The sequence below is a fragment of the Phodopus roborovskii genome, unplaced genomic scaffold (genome assembly GCF_943737965.1).
Source record: "Phodopus roborovskii unplaced genomic scaffold, PHOROB, whole genome shotgun sequence".
NCBI classification, from domain to species: domain Eukaryota; kingdom Metazoa; phylum Chordata; class Mammalia; order Rodentia; family Cricetidae; genus Phodopus; species Phodopus roborovskii.
Genome location: NW_026126480.1, coordinates 48326690 through 48348426, shown reverse-complemented (window position 1 = coordinate 48348426; position 21737 = coordinate 48326690). Strand labels below are relative to the sequence as shown.

General features: G+C 43.3%; 1 protein-coding gene across 3 annotated transcripts; it reads left to right on the top strand.

Annotated features, from left to right (window-relative positions):
- Positions 1-9: 9 nt before the first annotated feature.
- Positions 10-21206, top strand: Sirt3 (sirtuin 3). Of its 3 annotated transcripts, none has more exons than XM_051193311.1 (7): positions 10-139; positions 8033-8224; positions 8301-8533; positions 9630-9730; positions 17407-17568; positions 19582-19791; positions 20862-21204. In XM_051193311.1, exons 2-7 carry the CDS (start codon positions 8178-8180, stop codon positions 20880-20882), a joined length of 774 nt encoding a protein of 257 aa, XP_051049268.1. In that variant the 5' UTR covers positions 10-139; positions 8033-8177; the 3' UTR covers positions 20883-21204. The 3 variants fall into 3 exon arrangements, with proteins under 3 accessions (XP_051049268.1, XP_051049267.1, XP_051049269.1); XM_051193310.1 differs by having other exon boundaries at positions 21-139; positions 8041-8224; positions 20862-21206; XM_051193312.1 differs by having other exon boundaries at positions 49-139; positions 8130-8224; positions 20862-21205.
- Positions 21207-21737: the final 531 nt, after the last annotated feature.

Genomic DNA, 21737 nt, shown 5'->3' with positions numbered 1-21737 from the left:
AGAGTATCGGCCCCGGCTCGGCGCACGGGGGCGGGGATTCGGATGACACTTGACCCTCTAGGCGCCGGCTCCCTGCAGAGCATCATGGCGGTGAGCGGTCGACTGGCCTTGGCCGCGCTCAGACTGTGGGGTCCAGGAGGTGAGCCACGGCGAGGAAGCCATGGGAGTCCCTCAGATATGCTGTTGCAGGTGTTTTAGGGACGGAGAGCTGAAAGCAATTGCGGTAGTGAGAAACTGGCAGGTGCGCTCTTCTACAAAGCTCGACCGACCGGCCTCATCTCTTTAAAGATGTTTTTTATTCAGCTATTTCCATTGCAGTCTTTAACCATTTTGGGGAAGTTCTTTGTATGGGTGTCTCATAATTTATGTCACTATTTCCTTATCGAAATAGTTTCTAATCTCGTATTACTACAAATAACGTCGTGTTGAATAACCTTATTTGCACCCCATTTCGAGCATAAATTTCCAATAGACTGCCTTGTGTAAAGTTATGTGGATTGTGTTGTTTTGAGACTGGGTCTCCTAGTTGATACCTGCCTCCAGCTGGTAGTGTGAAGGAGGATGACCTTGAACTCCCCATCCTCCAGCTTCCAACTCCGGCTGCTGTTATTATGTTTTAATTGTCTCCCATAAAGGTTGTGAGGTTAAAATTTCACTAATCGTTATACTGTCTGCAAAATAGTAGTATGTTTTGTATAGCCCCGAGAATGGTCTATGATAGGCATATTTTCATTTTCAAATGAGTGAGTTTATTAAGAGAGAATTTATCACATTGGATATTTAAAAAGAAATCCAGCAGGAATCTATTAGGAAGCCCCTTTAAGGTAGCCGGGTAGAGATTCCAGTAAAGAGAGTCGCTGGCAGAAAAGAGTGGCTCCTTTGGCGAAGTTTTTCAGTAAAGAAACAAATAGCAACAGAGAGAATGTCAAATTGGACAATTGCTGGATCCAACAAAAACTGACAGAGGAAGTTGGGATAGTCGGTGGGAGTTCCCAGAAGAGCTTTCTTCAGTGTCTGCTTCCAGCCTCTGCTCCCGTCTGCAGGCACTTTCACATGCTGGGATAAATAATAGTAACCGCTTGGAAATGGTTCACCTTCTAGCTGCACTCATGGACAGTGTTTTCACTCTTGGGTTGTTTTGCTGTTCCCCATTTTGCTGATGGGAGCCAGCCCATCCAGACCTTGGACTTTGAGACCAGCATGGGTCAGAAATGGGAGTTGTCAGCCCTGCCTCCAAAGCCAGCTTTTCAGTAACTCAAACAACACACAGCAGTGTAGCATAATGATGTGTGAGTTTGGATGGTTTTTTTTTTTTGTTTGTTTGTTTTTTGTTTTTTTGTTTTTTTGTTTTGTTTGGTGCTGGGGATCAAACCTGGTCAGGCCTTGTACTTCTCTGCTAGGCTAGCACTGTACCTCTAAACTACATACCCAGCCTAGAGTTCTTACATTTTTAGGGCCCACAGTTGCTAGCAAAGAAATTTAAGTGCCCTATAACAGATGAATATTTGGATAGACAGTGTTCTGTCTTGCTGTGTGGAAGACTTTACTAAAGAGGTGTACATTCCAGCTCCTGCTATAGAGCCTTTTCTCTATAGCAGACTTTTGGGTGCTGAGGATAGAGAAGGATCAGGAAAGACACTCAAATTCATGGAGGCATTTATATCAAATCATCTGCCATTAACCCAACACAGGAACCCTGGGGATGTCTATGAGGAGTGTCTCCACAGAACATTCCTTCTGTTCTTGGTTTTAGATTTTGGGACTTGTAGGTGACTTCATTCTTTGTCTCTTTGCAGTGTCTCAGACATTACTCAATGCCAGCCTCTGGTGTCTTCATCCCAGGAGCTTTCCATACCATGTAGATGGACTTCAAGTTATACATTAAGTCTATTGTCAGTTACATGCAAACATTTTTTTGTGCAGGTGACTAAGAAATGTTCTTCATGTGCCTTGACATGGATGTCTGGCAGTTGGCAGGCACTCAGCAATGGTCACAACTTTTCTGTTAACCCATTTGTGCTTTCCCATGGTTTGTATTTGAGGAGTTCAGCAAATGTGAGGGCAAGAACTGTAAGTGAACTGTCCTAGGTGCTGTGTGAGAATGGGGTATTTGATGGGAGGGATGTGGGTTTGGAGCCAGAGCTTTCTTTTTCTTCATTGTTTTCATCAGGAGCCCCTGGAAGGGTTTCATTGCCTTGGCTCAGCAGAAGGACCTTGGTAAAGTGCTTTTATACCCTACTGTGATAGATACAGCAGGACCTTCTTTAGAAGCATTGGCCCATCTCTGCAGTGTGGGAGTGGCTGAGGCCTTTCTCCTGTTGTTTGTTGTTGTTCTCCTGTACTCTCTAGTGAGAGGTTTATAAATATAGGTTCCTCCAAATCAGACTAAGAATTAGGGTTGGTATGTAATTCAGGGAGAAAGCTCTTGCCTCTTCACCCCCAGCACAACAAAACACCACCATCAACAGCAACAAAACACTTCAGTCATCTTTGGCCTCCCTGCTTTGAGCCATATCAGCTGAGGCTCAGGGTGCTGCAAGATTACTCCTGGCTTGCTGGTGGCACACAAGTGCCTGGATAACTGAACACTGGGGATAGGGCAGCTGTGTATTGCAGGTGCACAGAGGAGAAAGCTGACAGGCACCCTGTCAGAGAGGGAGCCAGCACTGCTGCCTTTAAGAGGAGGGCCAGTGATTATCCTTAGGGTTCAGCAAGCATTTGGCCTTGTGGGATTATGGTACTCCAAAGTGGAGATCATGCTTCTCAGGCAGAATATGCTGGGTGGGAAAGGGTTACTTAGAACCACCAGGATTTAGGACATGAAAACAAATAAGCCTTTTGTTTGTCTAAAATGGAGGGTTAAAACCATCACTGGAATGGCAGTGGTGTGAGGAGTGCTTCTGGGAAAGCAGGCAGCATGATGTGAAGTCGGTTTTGTAAGGAGCTAAGGAAGTGACTGCATTTGTATCATCCTGCTAGAAGACAGGTTCTGAACTGCCCTGTCTGCAACTTTATTCTGGATTGTATTATGAGTAAAGGCATACTCTTAGTTGTCTGCTTTATGTCCGTATTAATTTTAGTCATTTATTTGGGGAGAGTCCATTTGATCAGTTTAATCTCTTCTAACCAGTGTGGAGAGGTCTTTATACTGGTCATTATGGCCATCCGATGGGAAAATTGGCCCAGTTTCTCAGCTCTCAGTGTGTGGCCTGAGGCTCATGGTGCTGAATTCAGGGCAGATTGCAGTGGTGATGGAGACATTGCAGCCTGGATATCAAGAGGGCCCTTAGTGAAGGCTGTAGACTCAGGAAACTTCCAGAGCCATGTGAAGCTGCAGTGCCCAGTGTTTCTGTCAAGGCCGGAAGGGAGCATGGGATCCCCTGGGACTGGAGTTACACATGGTTGTGAGTCACCATGTAGGTGCTAGAAATTTAACCTAGGTCCTCTGAAAGAGCAATATATACTCTTAACTGCTGAGCCATCTCTCCAGCCTCTCTACCTTTTCCTTTTTTAGGATTTATTTGTATTATTTTCAGTTATATGTGGTTGTGTGTTTGTGTTTACATGGGTATGCCCACATGAGTGCAAGTGCCGGAAAAGGACAGAGCATCAGATCCTCTAGAGCTGGAGTTACAGACAGTTGTGAGCTGCCATGTGGATGCTGGGAATTAAAAGTGGGTCCCCAGGAAGAGCAACCTGTGCTCATAACCGCTGAGCCATCTCTCTAGCCCCCTACCCTGTTTTTTGAGACAAGGTCTCTAAACAGTTTGACTAGATTGATTGGCCAGTAAGCTCCAGGGATCCACTTGTTTCCACTGTTCCAACTGTTTTCAACTTGGATGCCTGTCAGACTTCTAGCATTGCATCATTTATATACTCTTGATGCCAATGGGAGGAAGTCAGAAATTAATACTTTGCCTGGTACCCACAAAAGCGTTCCCCTCTATCTCTTTTCCCATAAATTGTCTTGCCATTTCTTTATATAAACAAAAAGTTTGAATTGTTAAAACCCAGGCCCATTTGTCATGCCCATTTGTAGTTGTGTCTCTCTGCCCTCATAACTGATTCTATGTACAGGCTCCACTACCAGATTCCAGTCTATCTGAGAATACCAATGATGCATCCTGTATGATGGATACATATTAATTAAGGGGTCCCTCAAACCAATTTCCCCACATCCTCCAAGTCACACATTTTTTTCACAATGCAAGGCATTCTCATCTTCCCCTGCTACTTGGGAATATAAGACTCAACCTGATTACAAGCCACATCCTATTGACTACTCATTGACCATATGGCATGGAATCTCCCTCTTCCCGTAAGCCCTGTAAGAAGGTACCCTTACTCTGCTTCATGGGTCAGAATTCTCTTGGAACCCTCCTGTCATGTTGTCTTTTCATGATGTTAATAACTCTTGGATTAAATCTCCTACCCAATGTGTCCTTTGAACCCCAAACCCAAGACATTTCACTGACTGTTTTTGTTCTTTATTCCTTACTTAGAGCTTATATACATTTTAATACTTGATAGGGATTTTGGTGCTTTGCCCCATTTAGTTTATAATAGCTCTTAATACATCAATGCACTAATTCTTTCTCTTATTTTTGTAAGATACATACATTTGCGAGACAGGGTCTCACTGTGTAGGCATGATTGTCCTGAAATTCCCTATGTCAGCTAGGCTGTCCCTGAACCCACAGAGATCTACCCCTCTGCCTCAGTAATTTCTCAGTTTTTGGTTGTAGAATAATTTTTCTTAAATTTTTGATTCTTACAACTATTGCTTGTTTTTTTTTTTTTTTTTTTTTTTTTTTTTTTGAGACAGGGTCTCTCTACATAGCCTTGGATGTCCTGGAACTCACTATGTATACCAGGCTAGCCTGAGTACTGGGATTAACCACACTTGGTTCCCCCACCCCCAGACGGGCCTCTAATTTACAGAGATCCACCTTCCTCTGCCTCCTGCATGCTGCGATTATTAAACTCACGTTTTTTTTTTTTTTTTTTTTTTTTTTTCCTGAATGAAAACCCACCTGAGGCATCACTGAAGCCCATTACTTGTCCATTGCCTTCTGTAGATGCTTCCTTTGAAAAATGAGTTCATACTCCTCTTACTATTTTCTGGCATTTGAAGGTGACCCTGGTCCCCTTTAGAGCTGTGTGGGGAGAGCCCTGATTTGCTGGATTCTGTGGCCTTGCTTGATTGGGGTTTGGCTGCTGAGTCACAGAAGCTGCCCTGATGAGCTGTCTGCAACAGTACCCCTAGCTCTCATGGTGTGGATGTTTCTTTCTGGAGTCCTCTCTAGAGCCTCATTTTTATCCCGATTACATACGGGTGTAAAGTCTGAGCTTTTAATGTTCTTTAAGCTTCGTGGTAGCTATCACATCCTTGTGGGAATATCTTTGATACTATAGCAGAGTGACTTCCTTGTTGTTAACAGCCATTCTTAGCATTGTCTTCCTTCAATCTTCAAAGGAAGCTTTTCCTCTATCTGCCAAGAGAAACTGTTCATCTGCCTTGTCAGTGTCAGTAACTGAATTAGGCAATGATGATCTGAAATTCTTCAGTAAATCCCAGGGGGTCCTGATATGGATTAGGAAACCCTTCATCACAAATTTCATCCCAGGTTTTCTTCCTCTAGGCTTCATCTTTTTATTTATTTATTTTCTTATTTATTTATTTATTTGAGAGTGGTGTACTTTATTGTTACTTTCTTATATAGCTGTCAATTCTTTGCAATTCCAAGGTCATAAATATATTCCTCTGTGATTTTTCTTAGAAATCTTATCGTTCTGCACTATGATACGTTATTTTTTGAGATGCGATTTTGCCATATTGCTAGAGATGGCTTTGAACTGCGTCTTAAGTGGCCCTCCTGCCCCAGCCTCTTAAGTAGCTATGATTACAGGATGTGCCAATGTACTGAGCTTATTTCAAATCAGTATTTGTTTATGGTGAAGGAGGGTGTCAAATGTGATTGTTTTCTCATATTGACATCTAATTATTCCAGCATTTAGATATAAAACAACAGCAACACAACAGACTTTTCCCCATTGAAAAGCACAGAATACCTTGCTTGTTGCAAATCAAATCATGTGTGGGTCTATTTCTGGATTCTGGACACTGTTTTGTGGTGTGAGTCTAAGAACTCTACCCACCTTTTCCCCAGTTGTCCTTTGCACATAGGCTTTATCTTAAAAGAGCTGTCTTAGTCACTTTCTGTTCCTGTGAAGAGACAGCATGACCATGGCAACTCTTATAAAGAATTTAATTGGGGCTAGCTTACAGTTTCAGAGGCTTAGTCCATTATCATTATGGTAGGGATCATGGCGGTATGCAAGCAAGAATGATGCTGGAGGAGTAGCTGAGAGTTTCCAAACTTTTATTTCATAGAAATCAGCAATTTAAATCATTTCTCTTCTTAGGTGCTTTGACGTTCTAATTAGTTTGTCCATTTTTCTCTTCTATTACCTAGTACTTCTAGTTTTGTACACAAAAGAAAAATAATTTTGAAATATCAAATAGTTGCTACTTGAACTATGGTAATTATTCAAATGTAAGAATAGTATTGACTGGCAGGTTTCCCCCAAAGACTTTCCATATTAGTGTCTTTGCCCCTGAGATCTGTAACCTGCTCTGCCTGCTGGTGGGGTGTGTGTTTGGACTAAGTGTTAAGTGCACTTGTGGAGCAGCTTCCTTGGTTCTCACCAGTCAGTTCCTCCCACTGTATTTTGGACTTATTCTGTGTGCTTGTAGGAGAGTGAGGGAGCTCAGGGCACAGAGTAATTAACTCTTATGTGTGTGTCTCCCCAGCTGAGCCAACAAGTTTCCTTCCATCCCAGGAATGAAGTGTGTTATCTTGGGCTTCTCTGTGAGGTTGTTGCATTTCTTGGGGAGTTCCTCTTAATACCTCCACCCTGATAGCTGGACGAGGGAGAACAAGTGTCTCGTATCTTCATTGTCTTTATGATTAGGTCTTCATAAGATTTGTAAACTAAAAGGGGCTAGGTTGCAATAAGCAACAGACAGAGATAAATAAAAAAGGCAGGAGTTCTGGGAGAAAAAGCGTGAATTCTGGGAAACATTCTGATGAATGCTATATTACAGATGTTTGTTCCACAACAGCAAGAGGCTACCCAGTACAGTGCCCAGATAAGTCAGTGGACTGTCAGACAAACAAAAGCAGGTCCAGACTCTAGACTCCAGGGACTCTACCTGAGAAGGTGTCATCGATAGTTGGGAACAGAAGGCCCCATCTAACACCTGGTGCTGATCCTGATGACTCCTCTGATGAGACTGGATCATCCCTGGGGGGGGGGTGTCTCACATTGAATGCCGATACTGTTGACACAAAGCACAGCTCTTGCTTCAAAGGGAATAAGGCATGGTTTTATTCTGAGCCCAGTATGAGAGGCCATGCCCTGGGAACATGGACTCAGGTTACTCCAAGTAAAATCTTTCTCATGGAAGGAGTTATACAAACTTTCAGTCACAGAGCACAAGACAGTCAGAAATTAGTGTATTTACTGAATATATTGGTGGGGACATCAGGTAGGTGGGTTGCAGCCAAGCAGTAAACTCTGCTCTAGGTTTTAGCTCTTGGTTTAGTGGAAGCTTGTGTTCTTGGAAGCCAATGCATTCCAAAGGTCTTACTTCATAATCAAAAGGATGTTAGGTATCCTATCCACGGATCTAAAGATAGCCCAAGGTAAATTCAGCTTTTGAGCGACAACATTCCAACTCTTAACGGTCCTCAGTCAGCCTTCAGAATCGTCCCAGCTGTGGCAGTGCCTCCCCGACGCACACAGTGTCTGTAAACCAGAAGTTCTTTGCCCCCAAATAAATCTCAATTCTGATACAAGACGGCTTTCTTCTTTAGTCGGTAGCTGTGCATAGTGGGAAAGTGATTATTTGGGTGGCACTAGAAGAGAAGTGCATGCTCACCTTTGATGGTGAGGAGAGTACTGTACTCACTCTTGCTAGCATAAGACTGATTGCCACTGCTGCCTTTCTTTGTGCTCTTGCTGTCAGTGTTACAGGTGGGAGAAGGCCCATATCCCTCTCCGTGGGTGCCTCAGGCAGCTTTGGATGTGGGGGCAACAGAGAGAAGGTGAAACTCTCTCTGCAGGATGTGGCTGAGCTGCTTCGCACCAGAGCCTGCAGGAGGGTCGTGGTCATGGCGGGGGCTGGCATCAGCACACCCAGTGGCATCCCGGACTTCAGGTACACCGCAGTTCCCTCTGATGTCATTCCCTCACCCTCTTCTGCAGGGCTCAGCCTTCCCCTTCTGTCTTGACAGATCCCCGGGAAGTGGCCTCTACAGCAACCTTCAGCAGTACGACCTCCCATACCCTGAGGCCATCTTTGAACTTGGCTTTTTCTTTCATAACCCCAAGCCCTTTTTCACGTTGGCCAAGGAGCTATACCCTGGGCACTATAGGCCTAATGTCACTCACTACTTCCTTCGACTGCTCCATGACAAGGAGCTGCTCCTGCGGCTCTACACACAGAACATCGATGGGCTTGAGAGAGGTGAGCCTTTTCTCCTTGCGTGTCTGTGCCTCTTTCTAAGGAGGGCTGTCTATGACGTAGTGTTTATATGTCGTCCCTGGGACTGTTGCCAGGCAGCTGGTTATGCCTTTACCGCTTCTGTGTTTGAGGCCACAGCTGAAACCACTCTGTGGGCCTGTCTCCCACACACCTTCTGGGGTTGGAGTTTTGGATAGAATTAAAGGTCATATTATTTTTAATCTGGAGTGGATCTCTCTCCCCCTCTCTCTTTCCTTCTTCCTTCCCTCCTCCTCTTCCCGTTTTCCTTTCATCTCCGTGTCCTTTCCTCCTAAGGAAGCCTTATGTCCTTTCCCTCAGTTTCCCTTACTGACACATGGCCAAGCTTTGTTGTCTGTTCTCCCTACCTCCTCTTTCATCCTGAGATTGTTTTCAGGCAGATCCCCCACATCATAGCGTTGATACAGAAACAGTGTCTGAACATCTCTGGGAGATACAGCCTTGTGAAAGCACAGCTCTGAGGCCACTACACCAAAGAACCACCCACATTTCAGTGTTGTCCAAGTCAGTCAGACTTGGCTCTGCTTCACACAGTGACTGCAGCAGTGAGGGAGAATTTGCCCATGCTTCCCCCCAGTAGTCAGTGAACAGCCACTCTGTTGTCTACAAGGGTGCTGTGGTCTTAAGAAAGGCAGCATCTTACTCAAAGGACAGGATTCCTCTGAGAAGGAATCTACAGCTCAGAAGCACAGGGACAACAGTGGCTACCCCCACCAAGGCTGCCTTTTCCCCCAATAGGAGAACAGGTTTTGGGGGAAGGTGGGAACCAAATAGCAGTAATGGACTTCATGAAAAGTCTTTTGTTGTTATTGAAGATGTTCTGCTATTGTCCATACTGGCCTTGAATTTACTAACTCAGCAGTCTTGGAACTCTCCGTTCTTTAGCCTCAGCTAGGATTACAGGCATGAGTCACCACACCCCACTGAGAAGTCTCTTTCTGTTCACTTACCAGCCACACAGTCTTTTTGAAACCTAGTTTTGTAAGCTCAGAAGTTGTGCTTGTGTGCCTGAATAGCCATCACAGAGGCTGCAACACTTGAGTTTTGGTTTGAATTTCAGCGTCTGGCATCCCTGCCTCCAAGCTAGTTGAAGCTCATGGGTCCTTTGCATCAGCTACATGCACGGTCTGTCGAAGGTCCTTCCCAGGGGAGGACTTCAGGGTGAGTTAACTCATGAAATGGTCTCTGCCTTCTACAGTCCTTGGGGGTGGAGGATCTATAATAGTAGTATTTTATGCTTGTTTATTGGTTTGTTTTTGAAACAGGGTGCTCACTGTGGTCTGAAACTCACTATGTTATCTAGATTGGCTGGCCAGGGAACCCTAGGGATCCACCTGTGTCTGTCTCCATTGCTAGGATTACAAGTATATGTCACCATGCCTGGCCTTTGTTTGAGACAGGGTCTTACTATTTAGACCAGGCTGGCCTAGAACTCATAGAGATCCATCTGCTTCTGCTGGGATGAAGGATGTACTCCACCATGCCTGGCTCCTTTACTTTTAATTGAAAAATACAACATAGTTGTAAAATAACTAAGGCCAGCTGAGGATGCAGCTCAGTGGTAGAATGCTTGGGGTTTCAGCCTTACCGCTCCCTCCACCCACAAAATGCAGGTCAGAAAAATATAGGGAAAAAGATCTCCCAAGCCAAATGTGGTGGCACATGCCTTTAATCTCAGCACTCAGGCAGAGGCAGGAGGATCTCTGTGAGTTCGAGGCCAGCCTGGTCTACAGAGCTAGTTCCAGGACAGGCCCCAAAGCAATACAGAGAAACCCTGTCTTGGAACTCCCCCCCCCCCCAAAAAAAAATTATTTCATTGAATCCTATTAAGTTTTCTTTTCTAAATTCTCTACATTCCTGTGCAATTTAATGGGTGTCTTGTGTTAACATCTGAATCCTGTTTAGTCCTTTTGTTACTTATTATGTTTTTTTGGTTTTTCTAGACAGGGTTTCTCTGATTGCTTTGGAGCCTGTCCTGGAACTAGCTCAGTAGATCAACGCCCGGCTATTATGAGGCACTTTTAATGTTTATTTTTGCTGTTAAAAATAGTACAGAAAGGTATAGGGAAATGGCTCAGTAGACAAAGTGCTAGCTATATAAGTGTTGGGCAGGTGTGACAGCCCATCTGGAATCTCAGATTCCTAGAACAAGCTGATAGCTAGACTAGCTCTGCTAAGCCCAAAGACCTGTGTTCAATCCCCAACGTCCTAGTAAAAGTTGGGTATTGTAGTATTACATGTCTGTAACCCCTGGGTTGAGTGGGTGGAGACAGGTGTATCTGTGGAGCTCATTGGCTAACCAGCCTAGCCTAACTTGTGAGCTGCAGGTGGTGAGACCTTATTTTAAAACAAGATGGAGCCAGGTGTGGTGGTGCATACCTTTAATACCAACACTTGGCAGAGGCAGAGGCAGAGGCAGAGAGACAGAAACAGAGAGAGAGGCAGAGAGGGCCAGAGGCAGGTACATCTCTGTGAGTTCAAGACCAGCTTGGTCTATACTATTGAGCTCCAGGATAGCCAGACTAGATAGAGATACCCTGTCTGAAAACACACATGCGCATACATATGGTGGAGAGTGACTGAAGCAGGTGCTCAGCATCTACCAGTCTTCCCCATGTGTAGGTCCATATCCACAATACTATTCTGTAAGGCAGAGACCCATTTATAGTAGCTGTGCTTGTTGTTTCAAGTAAGTGAGTCTGATAAGCATGTAGCAGGCAAAAGAGAAAGATTACAAATAGCAAGTACATAGGTAGATAGAAGCATTAGATGATTGGCAAAACATTAGGCCAGAAAGGTGGCTTAGCAGTTAGGTTGTCTGCCACTAGGCAGGCTTGACAACTTGAGTTTGAACTGATCATCATCCCGTCAAGCTACCATAGAGCTAATCCTGCCACCACGATGATCTGAAATCCCTCAAACTGTGAACCACAATAATGTCTCATCCCCTAAGTTGCTTCTGCCAGGCATTGGTCATAGTATGAGAAGAGTGCTGTGGCCAAAGCTATATAATCCTTTTGTTTTCTTAATAATAACTAGCATGTACATACTTTTTTTCATATTTCAAATATTTTTCCCAGCTGAGATATGGTGCATACTTGAAATTCTAGCATTCAAGGGCTAGAATCTGGGGGATTGTGAACTCAGGGCTAAAGTAGACTACAAAGTGAAGCTCTCTACTAAAAGAAAAAAAATAATAAAGATCTTTAAGATATTTCATTGTGGTGAACACATAACACAAAATTCATCATTCAAATAATTTTTAAAATATTTATTTCGTGTGTGTGTGTGTGTGTGTGTGTGCCTGAGTGTATTATATTCAACACATGGGTGCAATAGCTTGTAGAAGTCAGAAGAAGGCATTAGATGCCCTGAGATTGGAGTTAGACAGCTGTGAGCTGCCGTGTGGTTCTGGGAATTGAACCCAGGTCTTCTGCAAGAGCAACAAGTGCTCTTAACCACTGAGCCATTTCTTCAGTCTCTATTTTAATCATTTTTAAAATTTAGTTCCAAGACATTAAGTATATTTTTAATGTTCTGTAGCCAATACTGCCATTTATTTCCAGAACAATCTTTATCACTCCAAGCAGAAACCCCATAGCTATTAAACACCAGCTTCCCTGAGACTGTGGTAATGGTCCTTCTGTTGTCACCTATGAACTAGATCATGGAGTCATTCAGTACCTGTCCTTTTGTGCCTGGCTAGTTTCAGAGTGTTATGTCTTCAGATTTCACCACCTCACAGTGTGTGTCGGATTTTCCTTCTTTTTTTAAGGTTTCATATTATTCCATTCTGCAGTCAGGAGTGTTTTACACTTACATCATTTGTTGATGTATACTTGGGCTTCTCCTACCTTTTGATTATTGAGAATATAAATGTGGTATGCAGATATCACTCTGAGACCCTGCTTTCAAGTCTTTGTATCACTAGGAGTGAAATTATATCCTATGGTAAGCCTCTTTTCATAGTTTTGAACTTTTTCCACAGAGGCTGTACCATTTACATCCCTGCCTGTTGTCTTCTGCACTACTATTTCTGTACTGACTTTGTCCACCATGCACAGAGCTTTGTAGCTTTAATGTTGCCAGGCTGTTTTTCCTTTGGTTGCTTATGCTTTTGGCAGTTATCATAGCTTTTTTGTGTTTTCTTCTAAGGGTTTAAATGTTCTAGCTCTTATATGTATTAATCTGACCCATTTTGAATTAAATTTTGTGAAATACACACACACACACACACACACACATATGGTTCCAACTTATCAGATGAGGTAAAGTCAATCTAGTTTGTAACAAAAAATTACATTTATTTGGAGCTTATTAGTGTTTGGTTTCAAAGACAATTGAGGAAGTCAAGAATTTGCCATATGATGGTGGCTGTTTTGGTAGCTTAATCTCAGGGATCTTATTTGGGATAGTGACTGGTGTGCAAAGGTTGAACTGTCTCATGATGAAGCCATGGTTTGGCATAGTTCATGAGGTCTGCATGAACTGGTGAGTGTAAGCAGCCTCAGTCCCTAGTTCATCTCCAGACATGGCTGACAGCTGGCTTTACAAAACTGCATTCCGTTTAAAGGCTCACAATCTGTGCTGTTCAACTGTGACTTTCTTCCTGGACAAAATTCATTTTTTGCCTGTGACTATCCACTTTTTTCAGAACTTAAAATTTTATATTATTATTTGTTTTATGCATATGGATGTTTTACCCACATCTATGTCTGTGCCCTATGTGTGTGCATGATGCCTAAGGATTCTAGAAGAGGGTGTTATAGACATGTGAGCTACCACGTGGGCACTGGGAATCAACCAAGGTCCTCTGGAAGAGTAGCCAGTGCTTTCAAATTCTATTTCTCTTCAGCTTCCCTCACAAACTCCCTTCAATTCCTTTTATGACAGGGTCTCACTATATTGCCCTGGCTGGCTTGGAACTTGCTATGTAGACCAGGATGGCCTTGGATTTACAGAGACCCACTTTCCTCTGTCTCCTTAACCTGGGATTAAAAGTATGTACCACCATGCTCAGCTACTGTAGTGGATGAAACTATACTTTCCCCCCCACACAATAGGCTTGATGTCATTTAAAAAATGTATTGATTATGTGTGTAAGGATTTGTTTGTTCTGTTCTAGTGATCTGTTTGTCTTTTTTATGCCAGTATCACATTGCTTTGGTTACTGTACCTTACAACAAGTTTTGAAGTCAGGAAATATGTATTAATATTCTTTATTTCATGCATATATGTATATTTGTATATACATAGGTATATGTGTGTTTGCATGCATATATGTATGTGTACCATGTGTGTCTGGTGTCCACTGAGGTTAGAAGAAGACATTGGATCCCCTGGAACTACAAATAGTTTGAGCCACCTCTACAAGAGAAACAAGTGCTCTGAAGTACTAGGCTATTTTTCCAACCCATGAAATATGAGTTTTAGGATGGTCATGTTAGCCTCCTGTTACTGCAAGAAATACCTGAGATAATAAACTTAGAAGAGGTTCATCTTGGACCCCAGTTTCAGAGATTCTGGTCCCTGTCTACTGGTCTATCCTGGATCTGTGGCAAGGTGGCAAATTATGATGTGAGGGTATCTGGTACAATATTGCTCCTCTTATAATTAGGAAGGAAAAGAAAAAAGGAAGAAGAAGGAGTTTGCTATCCCTTTGAGGGCATATCCTATATTTAAGGGACTCTAGCCAGTCTGAGCATGTCAAACCATGGCTCTGGAAGGACTTGCCCTTCTGCATTCCATCTGCCTTGCTAAAAACTGCTTGATTATATTCCTAAAATTAGCCACCAAGGTCCATTGTCTTATTTGGCCACTTCTCGCTGAGGCTGATTGCTAAGATCCAGCTATCAAAGTATTGAAGTCCAGCAATCAAAGTCCCCTTTTGGCTGCTCCAATTAACATGCCCAATCAAAGAAACCAATTCATCCTAACATAGGGGTTCCTCTTTTACCCTTATAAACTGCCATTTGCCTATGGGCCATGTCTGTCTCCTCTCTTTCTGGAGGCAGTCTTTTGTTCCTTTGGGACAAACATCCCTTTTTTCTTTCCCTTCTCCTTCATCCTCTATCTCTTGTCTTTGTCTCTTAGTCCCTGCCCTTTGTCCTTCTGGGTAAATAAATCTCCTTTGTGCTGAGAACCTGGTCTTGGGGTGTCTTGTGCTTAATACTGGCTCCTTCACATATGACCTGAGACTTTAGCTAGACCTACATTCTACGGGCTTTACCCCCTCACTGTAGCTCCACAGGCTAGATAAGTTTTTGTTTTGTTTTAAATTAACTTTATTTTTTTTTATAGCTTTAGTCAAAGTACAAAGTACAGATAGTTGCCATATACCTATATACTTTTGCACATACAGCTTCCATCATTTCCAACATTATACCAAAGTCAGTTAGTTACCTTGCAGCTGAGGAACCCACATTGATGACACTCTTCCCAGAGTCCACAGTAGTGTGGTATATTTGATGGGTTTGAATAAATGTGTAGAGGAAAGTATCCATCTCATACGCAGTATTCTCACCAGTCTGCTTTGTGTTCTGTTTATCCTTCATCTACCCCAACACCTAGCAATTCTGATCTTTCTTTCTTATCGTTGAATCTTCTCTAGAGTGTCATAAAGTTGGGATCACAGAGTATGTAACCTTTCATACTGACTTCTTTCACTTAGCAGTGTGTATTTGTCTCTTCCACGTATTTTCCTGGTCTGGCAGCTGACTTCTAATTCCTTCTGAGCAATGTACAATTTGTCTAGATGTTCCATGGTTTATCCATTCTGCTAGCAATATGAACGCTTCAATTCAAGGACATGAATTACTCTATGAAGGTTTTATGTGGATAACAGTTTTCAAGTTAGAGAGCTTGACTAGCTCATGCGAGGCCCTGGGTTCAGTTCCCAACACTGCACGCCCGCACTCACGCATACATGCTAAGGGAGAAAACCATTTCCTACAGGCTGTCCTGAGTTTCCCATGCCAACTGGCACATGGGCACCCAGCCCTGTATAAATAAAATAATTAAAAATGTAATAAAGAGTTCTTTGTATATTTTAGTTAATAGTTCATTATCTTCTGTTAGTATTTTTCCCAGTCCATGGCTTTTCTCCTCATCCTTTCTCAGTGTCTTTCTCAGACTAGAAGCTCTTAATTTTGATATTACATTGTCCCTTATTTCTTTCATGGGTTTGCTTTGGTCCAAAAATTTATTGCCATACTGGAGATCATCTAGGTTTCCTCCTATGTCATCTTCTAGAAGTTTTTTTCTTTGCATGTAGGTCTCCTATCCACTTTATTTTTGTTTGTTTTTGAGACAGGGTTTCTCTGTGGCTTTGGAGCCTGACTTGGAATTCACTCTGTAGACCAGGCTGGCCTTGAACTCAGAGATCCGCCTGCCTCTGTCTCTTGAGTGCTGGGATTAAAGGTGTGCGCCACCAATGCCCAGCTTCCACTTTAAATTTTATGAAACATGTAAATCTGTCTAGGTTCATCCTGTTGCGTGTGGATGTGTGTTCCAGTACATGTGTTAAACTATCCTTCTCTATTGGATTGCCTCTGTCCTTTAGTCAGAGACCAGTTGGTGATGCTTGTGGCAGTTTTGAGCTCTCTTCTCTTTTACTGACCTCTTTATTCTCTCACCAGCTCAGCAGTATTGGTACCTTTGACTTTAGAATCTTAATCTCTGGGAGGTCTCTGACTTCACTTTCCTTCTTCCATGTTGCATTGGCTGTTCTGAATCCATTTGCTAATCATGTTTTCTGCATAGTTTTAAGATGTTTTCTTCAAGAATTTCACTGGGTTGTGTTTCCATATGGATTCCCTTTTATTTATTCTGCTTGAAATGCATTGGGTTTTATCATTGCAGGGTAATCCCCAGCCATTCTCTCTTCAAATGTCCATCACTTCTGCCCTTTTCCTCCACTCTGTATAGTACTCTGAGGAGATGAGTATCCCACCTTTGACAGTCATGGGTACTTTGAAGTGTCTGCCATTGTTACTGCCTGTGTTGCATTCTGGGTAATTCTGATCAGTTTCAAATTCATCAATATCTTGGTCTGTTACAGAGAGTAAAGTCCTTTCATTGATTTTACCTTTGCCTTTTTTACTTCCAGAAGTTCTATTTGATTCTTTTTTTTTTTTAATAGTCCATGACAGTTAAAGTTCTAATATTTTAATAGACATTTCAAGCTGGTCATTTTTTCCCTATTAATTTAAACACCATATAGTTTTATGATTTGTAGCTGATACTTTGACAGATTTTGATGGTTGTTTCTACTCATTCTTGCTGAATTTATTCCACTAAAATCTACTCAGTTAGCTATAAAGATTTATTTATGTGTGCCTTGTCAGAAAGTGACACTGCCTCCTTTTCTACTTGGCATGAGATAACTAGGTGTCATCTACTTTTCCTTATCCTATAAGGAGGCAGTCTTTGGCAGCTATGGTCACACCTGACAATGCCAGCAGTGAGCTGAAGCTGACTTGAACCCCTTCTAGGGCAGAAGTAGCACCCTGGTCACTACAGCTCAAACTGGGGTCAGGTTTGCGCTGCCTTTCTTGCTGTGCGGGATGACCACAAAACACGGTCTGAGGGCTGTCCTCATCACAGGTGGAAGCTACAGGAGAATCTGTGGGTAAAACTAGGCGATGTCTAGGAATTGATTTGAAATATTTCACCCACCACCCAATTTTTGAGGGTTATAAGAAACAGTTGACAAAATTGCTAAAGCTACACGGGTTCCATTACAATATAGCTTTTGAATGTTCAGAATTTCCTTGAGAAGTGATTGCCTTTTCTTCCCTTTAAAGTTACCTTCCTTGGTTCTTCCCTCCAATCCCCAGGCTGATGTGATGGCAGACAGGGTGCCCTGTTGTCCTGTCTGTACTGGCGTTGTGAAACCTGACATTGTGTTCTTTGGGGAGCCGCTGCCTGCAAGATTCTTACTACATGTGGCTGATTTTGCCATGGCAGACCTGCTACTCATTCTTGGGACCTCCCTGGAGGTTTGTTGAAAGGAATATGGGTGGGAGGGTGGAGAGCATGGAGGGGTAGGGCCTGGTTGATGGTGCCACTTTTTCAGGTGAGTAGAGTCAGTGGTAGTGACACGCCAGTGTTTGGGAGCAATGGCTGTGTGGGAGGCATAAAGGTATAGTAAAAGGTTAGCTATGAGACAGGACTGAAGGGACTGATCCAGCTACAGGGCTGGACTTTGGGATGAAGAGCACATGGCAGTCTTGAAGTGACCCTTGGTGGAAGAAGGTTGGCTGCAGCATCATCAGTTTAGTAGGGTTAGGGTGCAGTTAGAGGACCAGGGTTTGGGGTCTGCATGTGGGTATGAGAGTCCTGGATGATGATCACTGGAGGTGTACAAGGAGTTGCTCTGCACCTGAGTCTGAATGCCACGAAATTTCCAAAAGATCTAAAGAGCTAAGACCATGGGCTGGGGCCCAACTGTATGTAGCCATAGGGGAGAAAGGCCATAACTCTGTTCAGGAGGACGATGGGCAGAGACCTAGGGCTGTGTGCACTTGGCCTTTTACTATTAGTGTGTGCTTTAGACCACTGAGGCATCATTAGGGGTGGTGTGCACAAAGGGAAAATATATGAGTGAATATTGTGGCATGGGTTGGGAAGGGGTCACATTGTAAATGTGGCTGTTTGGTTTAGTGCAGGCCTTGCCAGTAGGTGTCAATAAAGAGGAAAGGGTTTCCACTTAAAGTTTGGTAGGGCACTCCTAGTGGCCAGCAATGAAGCCATGGCTATGAGGCCATTGCATCATTTACCCATTTTTATATATTAGCAACATGTGTGTAAAGTGTTACACTATAAATGTTTCCCAGTTTTATGTAGATGCCAATGTGGTAAGCTGATAGTCACTCTCTTTCCTTTGTCTCACTTTAGTTACCATGTCTAAACCATCTTTCCCTACCCTTACCTATTAACCCTGGGATGTCTCTTTAGAACCATTTTTTAAAAAAAGATTTATGTGTATGATATGCCAGAGGACAATTTGTGGGAGTCATTTCTCTCCTTCCACCATATGGGTCTGGGGATCAACTTAGGCTGTCAGGTTTGGTAGCAAGTTCCTTACCCATTGAACTATTATGGCCTTCCCTTGGTTTTTCTTTAGAATTGTTTGTTATTGAGGCTTTTTGGCCTGTTTTGCTTATCTAAAAACATTTTATTTTATGTGTATGTATGTATGCCCTGTGTGGCTGGTACCCACAGAGAGGTTACCCTGGAACTAGAGTTACAGATGCTGTGAACTGTCATGTGGGTGTTGGGAACCAAACCCAAGTCTTCTGCAAGAACAACCAATGCTCTTAACTGCCTAGCTATCTTTTAGTCCCGTATTTTGCTTTTTTTGAGGCCAGGGTCTTATGTAGGTCCAGCTAACCTTAAACTTATTGTGTAGCTGAGAATGATCTTGAGCATCTGACCCTCCCGTCTGGGATTACAGGTACACGGCCATACCTGCTTAACAACTGTTTTGTTTACATTTAAATCCATAATACATTTGAAACTTTAGTAAAAGGTGAGAACTGACCTTTTTCCTCTTAGTTAAGAGCCAGGCTTGATATCACCCCTTAATCTACCCATTTCCCACATTGTTATTCCTGGTGCAGAAATATGATGGGACAGTAGCAGGATGGAAAAGGATGCTTGCTCTTCTACCCCAGGCAAGTGTAGGAGAGGCTCAGAGTAGGGCTCAGGTCATAGAGTAGACAGAGGAGGTAGAAGGAAGATGCTAGAAGGCAGAACATACAGACTGGAAGGAAGGATAGAGTGTGGGGAGAAGCCGGGGTTTGTGTTGGCACATTTGAGCACAAGAGAGGCAGCCTGTAGATGGGAAAGAGGTCACCCAGAGCAGGGGGCAGAAGCCTTCAGAAACAAAGTGGCAAGCTCTTGTGTCACAGTGTCTTCCTTGTCTCCTGCTCCAAGGTAACAATGGCTGTGGTGCTCAATGTCCCGATGGTGCATGGACACCCTGCCCTTCACATTGGATTGTCTTTCAGGTGGAACCTTTTGCCAGCTTGTCTGAAGCAGTACAGAAGTCAGTGCCCCGACTGCTCATCAATCGAGACTTGGTGGGGCCCTTTGCTTACAGTCCTCGCAGCACAGATGTGGCACAGCTAGGCGATGTAGTTCAGAGTGTGGAAAGGCTGGTGGACCTCCTGGGCTGGACACAAGAGCTGCAGGATCTCATCCAGCAGGAAACTGGAAAGGTACAAATGCTAAGGTCTGGGCCTAGTCCAAGAGTGCACACATCCTCTTGTGGGCAGGGAACTCAATGCAGTGCTGGCATTTAGGCAGATGGTGCCCTACAGACTTGCTTTTTGTTTCCTACTCCACAACTCATTGCGGGGACGTTTCTGTGACATAGGGAAGGGGGTGGGGGCTGAGAAGCTGATTCTCTGCACCTTGCATGGGACAGAGCTAACCAGGGATGATTTATTAATTAGTGTCATAGCAGGGCCGTGGTGGCACAGGCCTTTAATCCAAGCACTTGGGAGGCAGAGGCAGGTGAATCTCTGTGAGTTTGAGGCCAGCCTAGTCTATAGAGTGAGTTCCAGGACAACCAGTACTGTTTCACAGAAAAACCCTGTTTCAAAAAACCAAACCAAACCAACAACAACAAAAAAGGCAATAAATATTCATCACAGCTATTGGGAACAGGAAACCAAAGAACTATGCTTTTGAGACTTTACAGTACCTGTGACAGAAAATAATTTCTTATGAGAATCATGTTGTATGTGTTTATTTTCTATAGTGGAGTGCTAGCATTCAACTTTCAATTTAAGATAGACAGGTGAAGCATTGCCCAGAGGATTTCACCAGAATGTATCACAATTGATGTTCTGTTGTTGCCAAGATAGAATCTTAAGAAAATTCTAGCCTATCTGTGGCTCTGGGCCATGGCCAGCAGTCTCAACTTTACTGGCAAAAGCTCCTAGCCTCCTATGTTTAGCCTGAGCTCTTAATGAAATGGACCAAAGAGAAACAAGGTCTTTGGCATTTACTGCTTCCATGGATGAGATGCAACCACCAGTATTATTTTTATCTTTTTGTTCCAAAATTTGACTCTTAGGGCAGAATGTATGCTGGTACCATTTCTTGGAAAACAGTCTTTATTTAGCCACCTATGTTGTGCTAGGCCTTCTGGGATCCCTTTTCTTGATTACTTTAAAGAGAAATGCTTGTTCCATAAAATATTTTGTTTGACTTCAGTGACTAATCCAGGTGTGGGATATAGCCTGTCTGGATGTGAAGTTAACTGACCTCCTGTCTGTTCCAGCTGGGTGGACAGGACAGATAAGACTATGGCTTCATCACCTATGGGAAATTCGCACAGGAGATCCTCTTTCCAGGGAGACCTCATGCCTGAAAACAGCTCAGACAGGTTTATAAGTCTGGGCCAAACCATCACAGTGCAAAGGAGCTCCATACGTGTTCTGTCCCATCACTGCTGAAGCCTGTAGTGCAAAATGCTTCTTTCTGGCAATGGTCCTTACGGTTATCAGGAGGGCAGCACACATATTCATCTATCACCAGACCCAGGAGATAAATGAGGGTAATCTATTATGTTGGTCTCTATAGAGGCATCTTTACTTAAAAAAAAAAAAAAAAAAATTCATTTCTTGCATGAAATAAATTTTAGAATAAAAGCTTGGCATCCTTTTGTTTGTCTCTTCAGGACAGTAAGTGTTAATATTTTTCAGGTTATGTGGGTATCTTCCTCTTGGATGACAAGACTGAGCCCATCTATCCCATGACTCTGTCAAGACTACCCAGAATCCCATCTGCCCAACCCTTCCTAAGCCACCCAGGCTTCTCCAGTAATGGTGCTAAAACCAGTGGCAGGCATTACTCTGGGAGATTCCCTAGGTCTCTTACTTTTCCTGTCCTATGTGCAGTTATGATTAAGCACAGGCTGCTTTCTCCTGGGCTACTACCCAGGTGCACACAGTTTAGGCTGTTTCCCAGGTTGAAGTGTCTCCTGTTCCTACACCCATTCTGACTGGGCTGGCAGGCAGACCCAACAGCAGATCCCAGGGAATGAATGGGCTCCTCTGTTTTTGTCCTCCAATGACAGCAGATGTGCAGTGGTCTAGGAAATCTTGAATTCTAAAAAGAATGAAATTAGTTTCTATTTAATATCCTTTCACCTGGC

Coding starts and splice junctions, on each gene's coding strand:
- Sirt3 (XM_051193310.1), top strand. CDS start 43: ATGACACTTGACCCTCTAGGCGCCGGCTCCCTGCAGAGCATCATGGCG. Junction 8,534..9,629: donor CATCGATGGGCTTGAGAGAG/GTGAGCCTTTTC, acceptor TTTGAATTTCAG/CGTCTGGCATCCCTGCCTCC. Junction 19,792..20,861: donor TCCAGCAGGAAACTGGAAAG/GTACAAATGCTA, acceptor TGTCTGTTCCAG/CTGGGTGGACAGGACAGATA.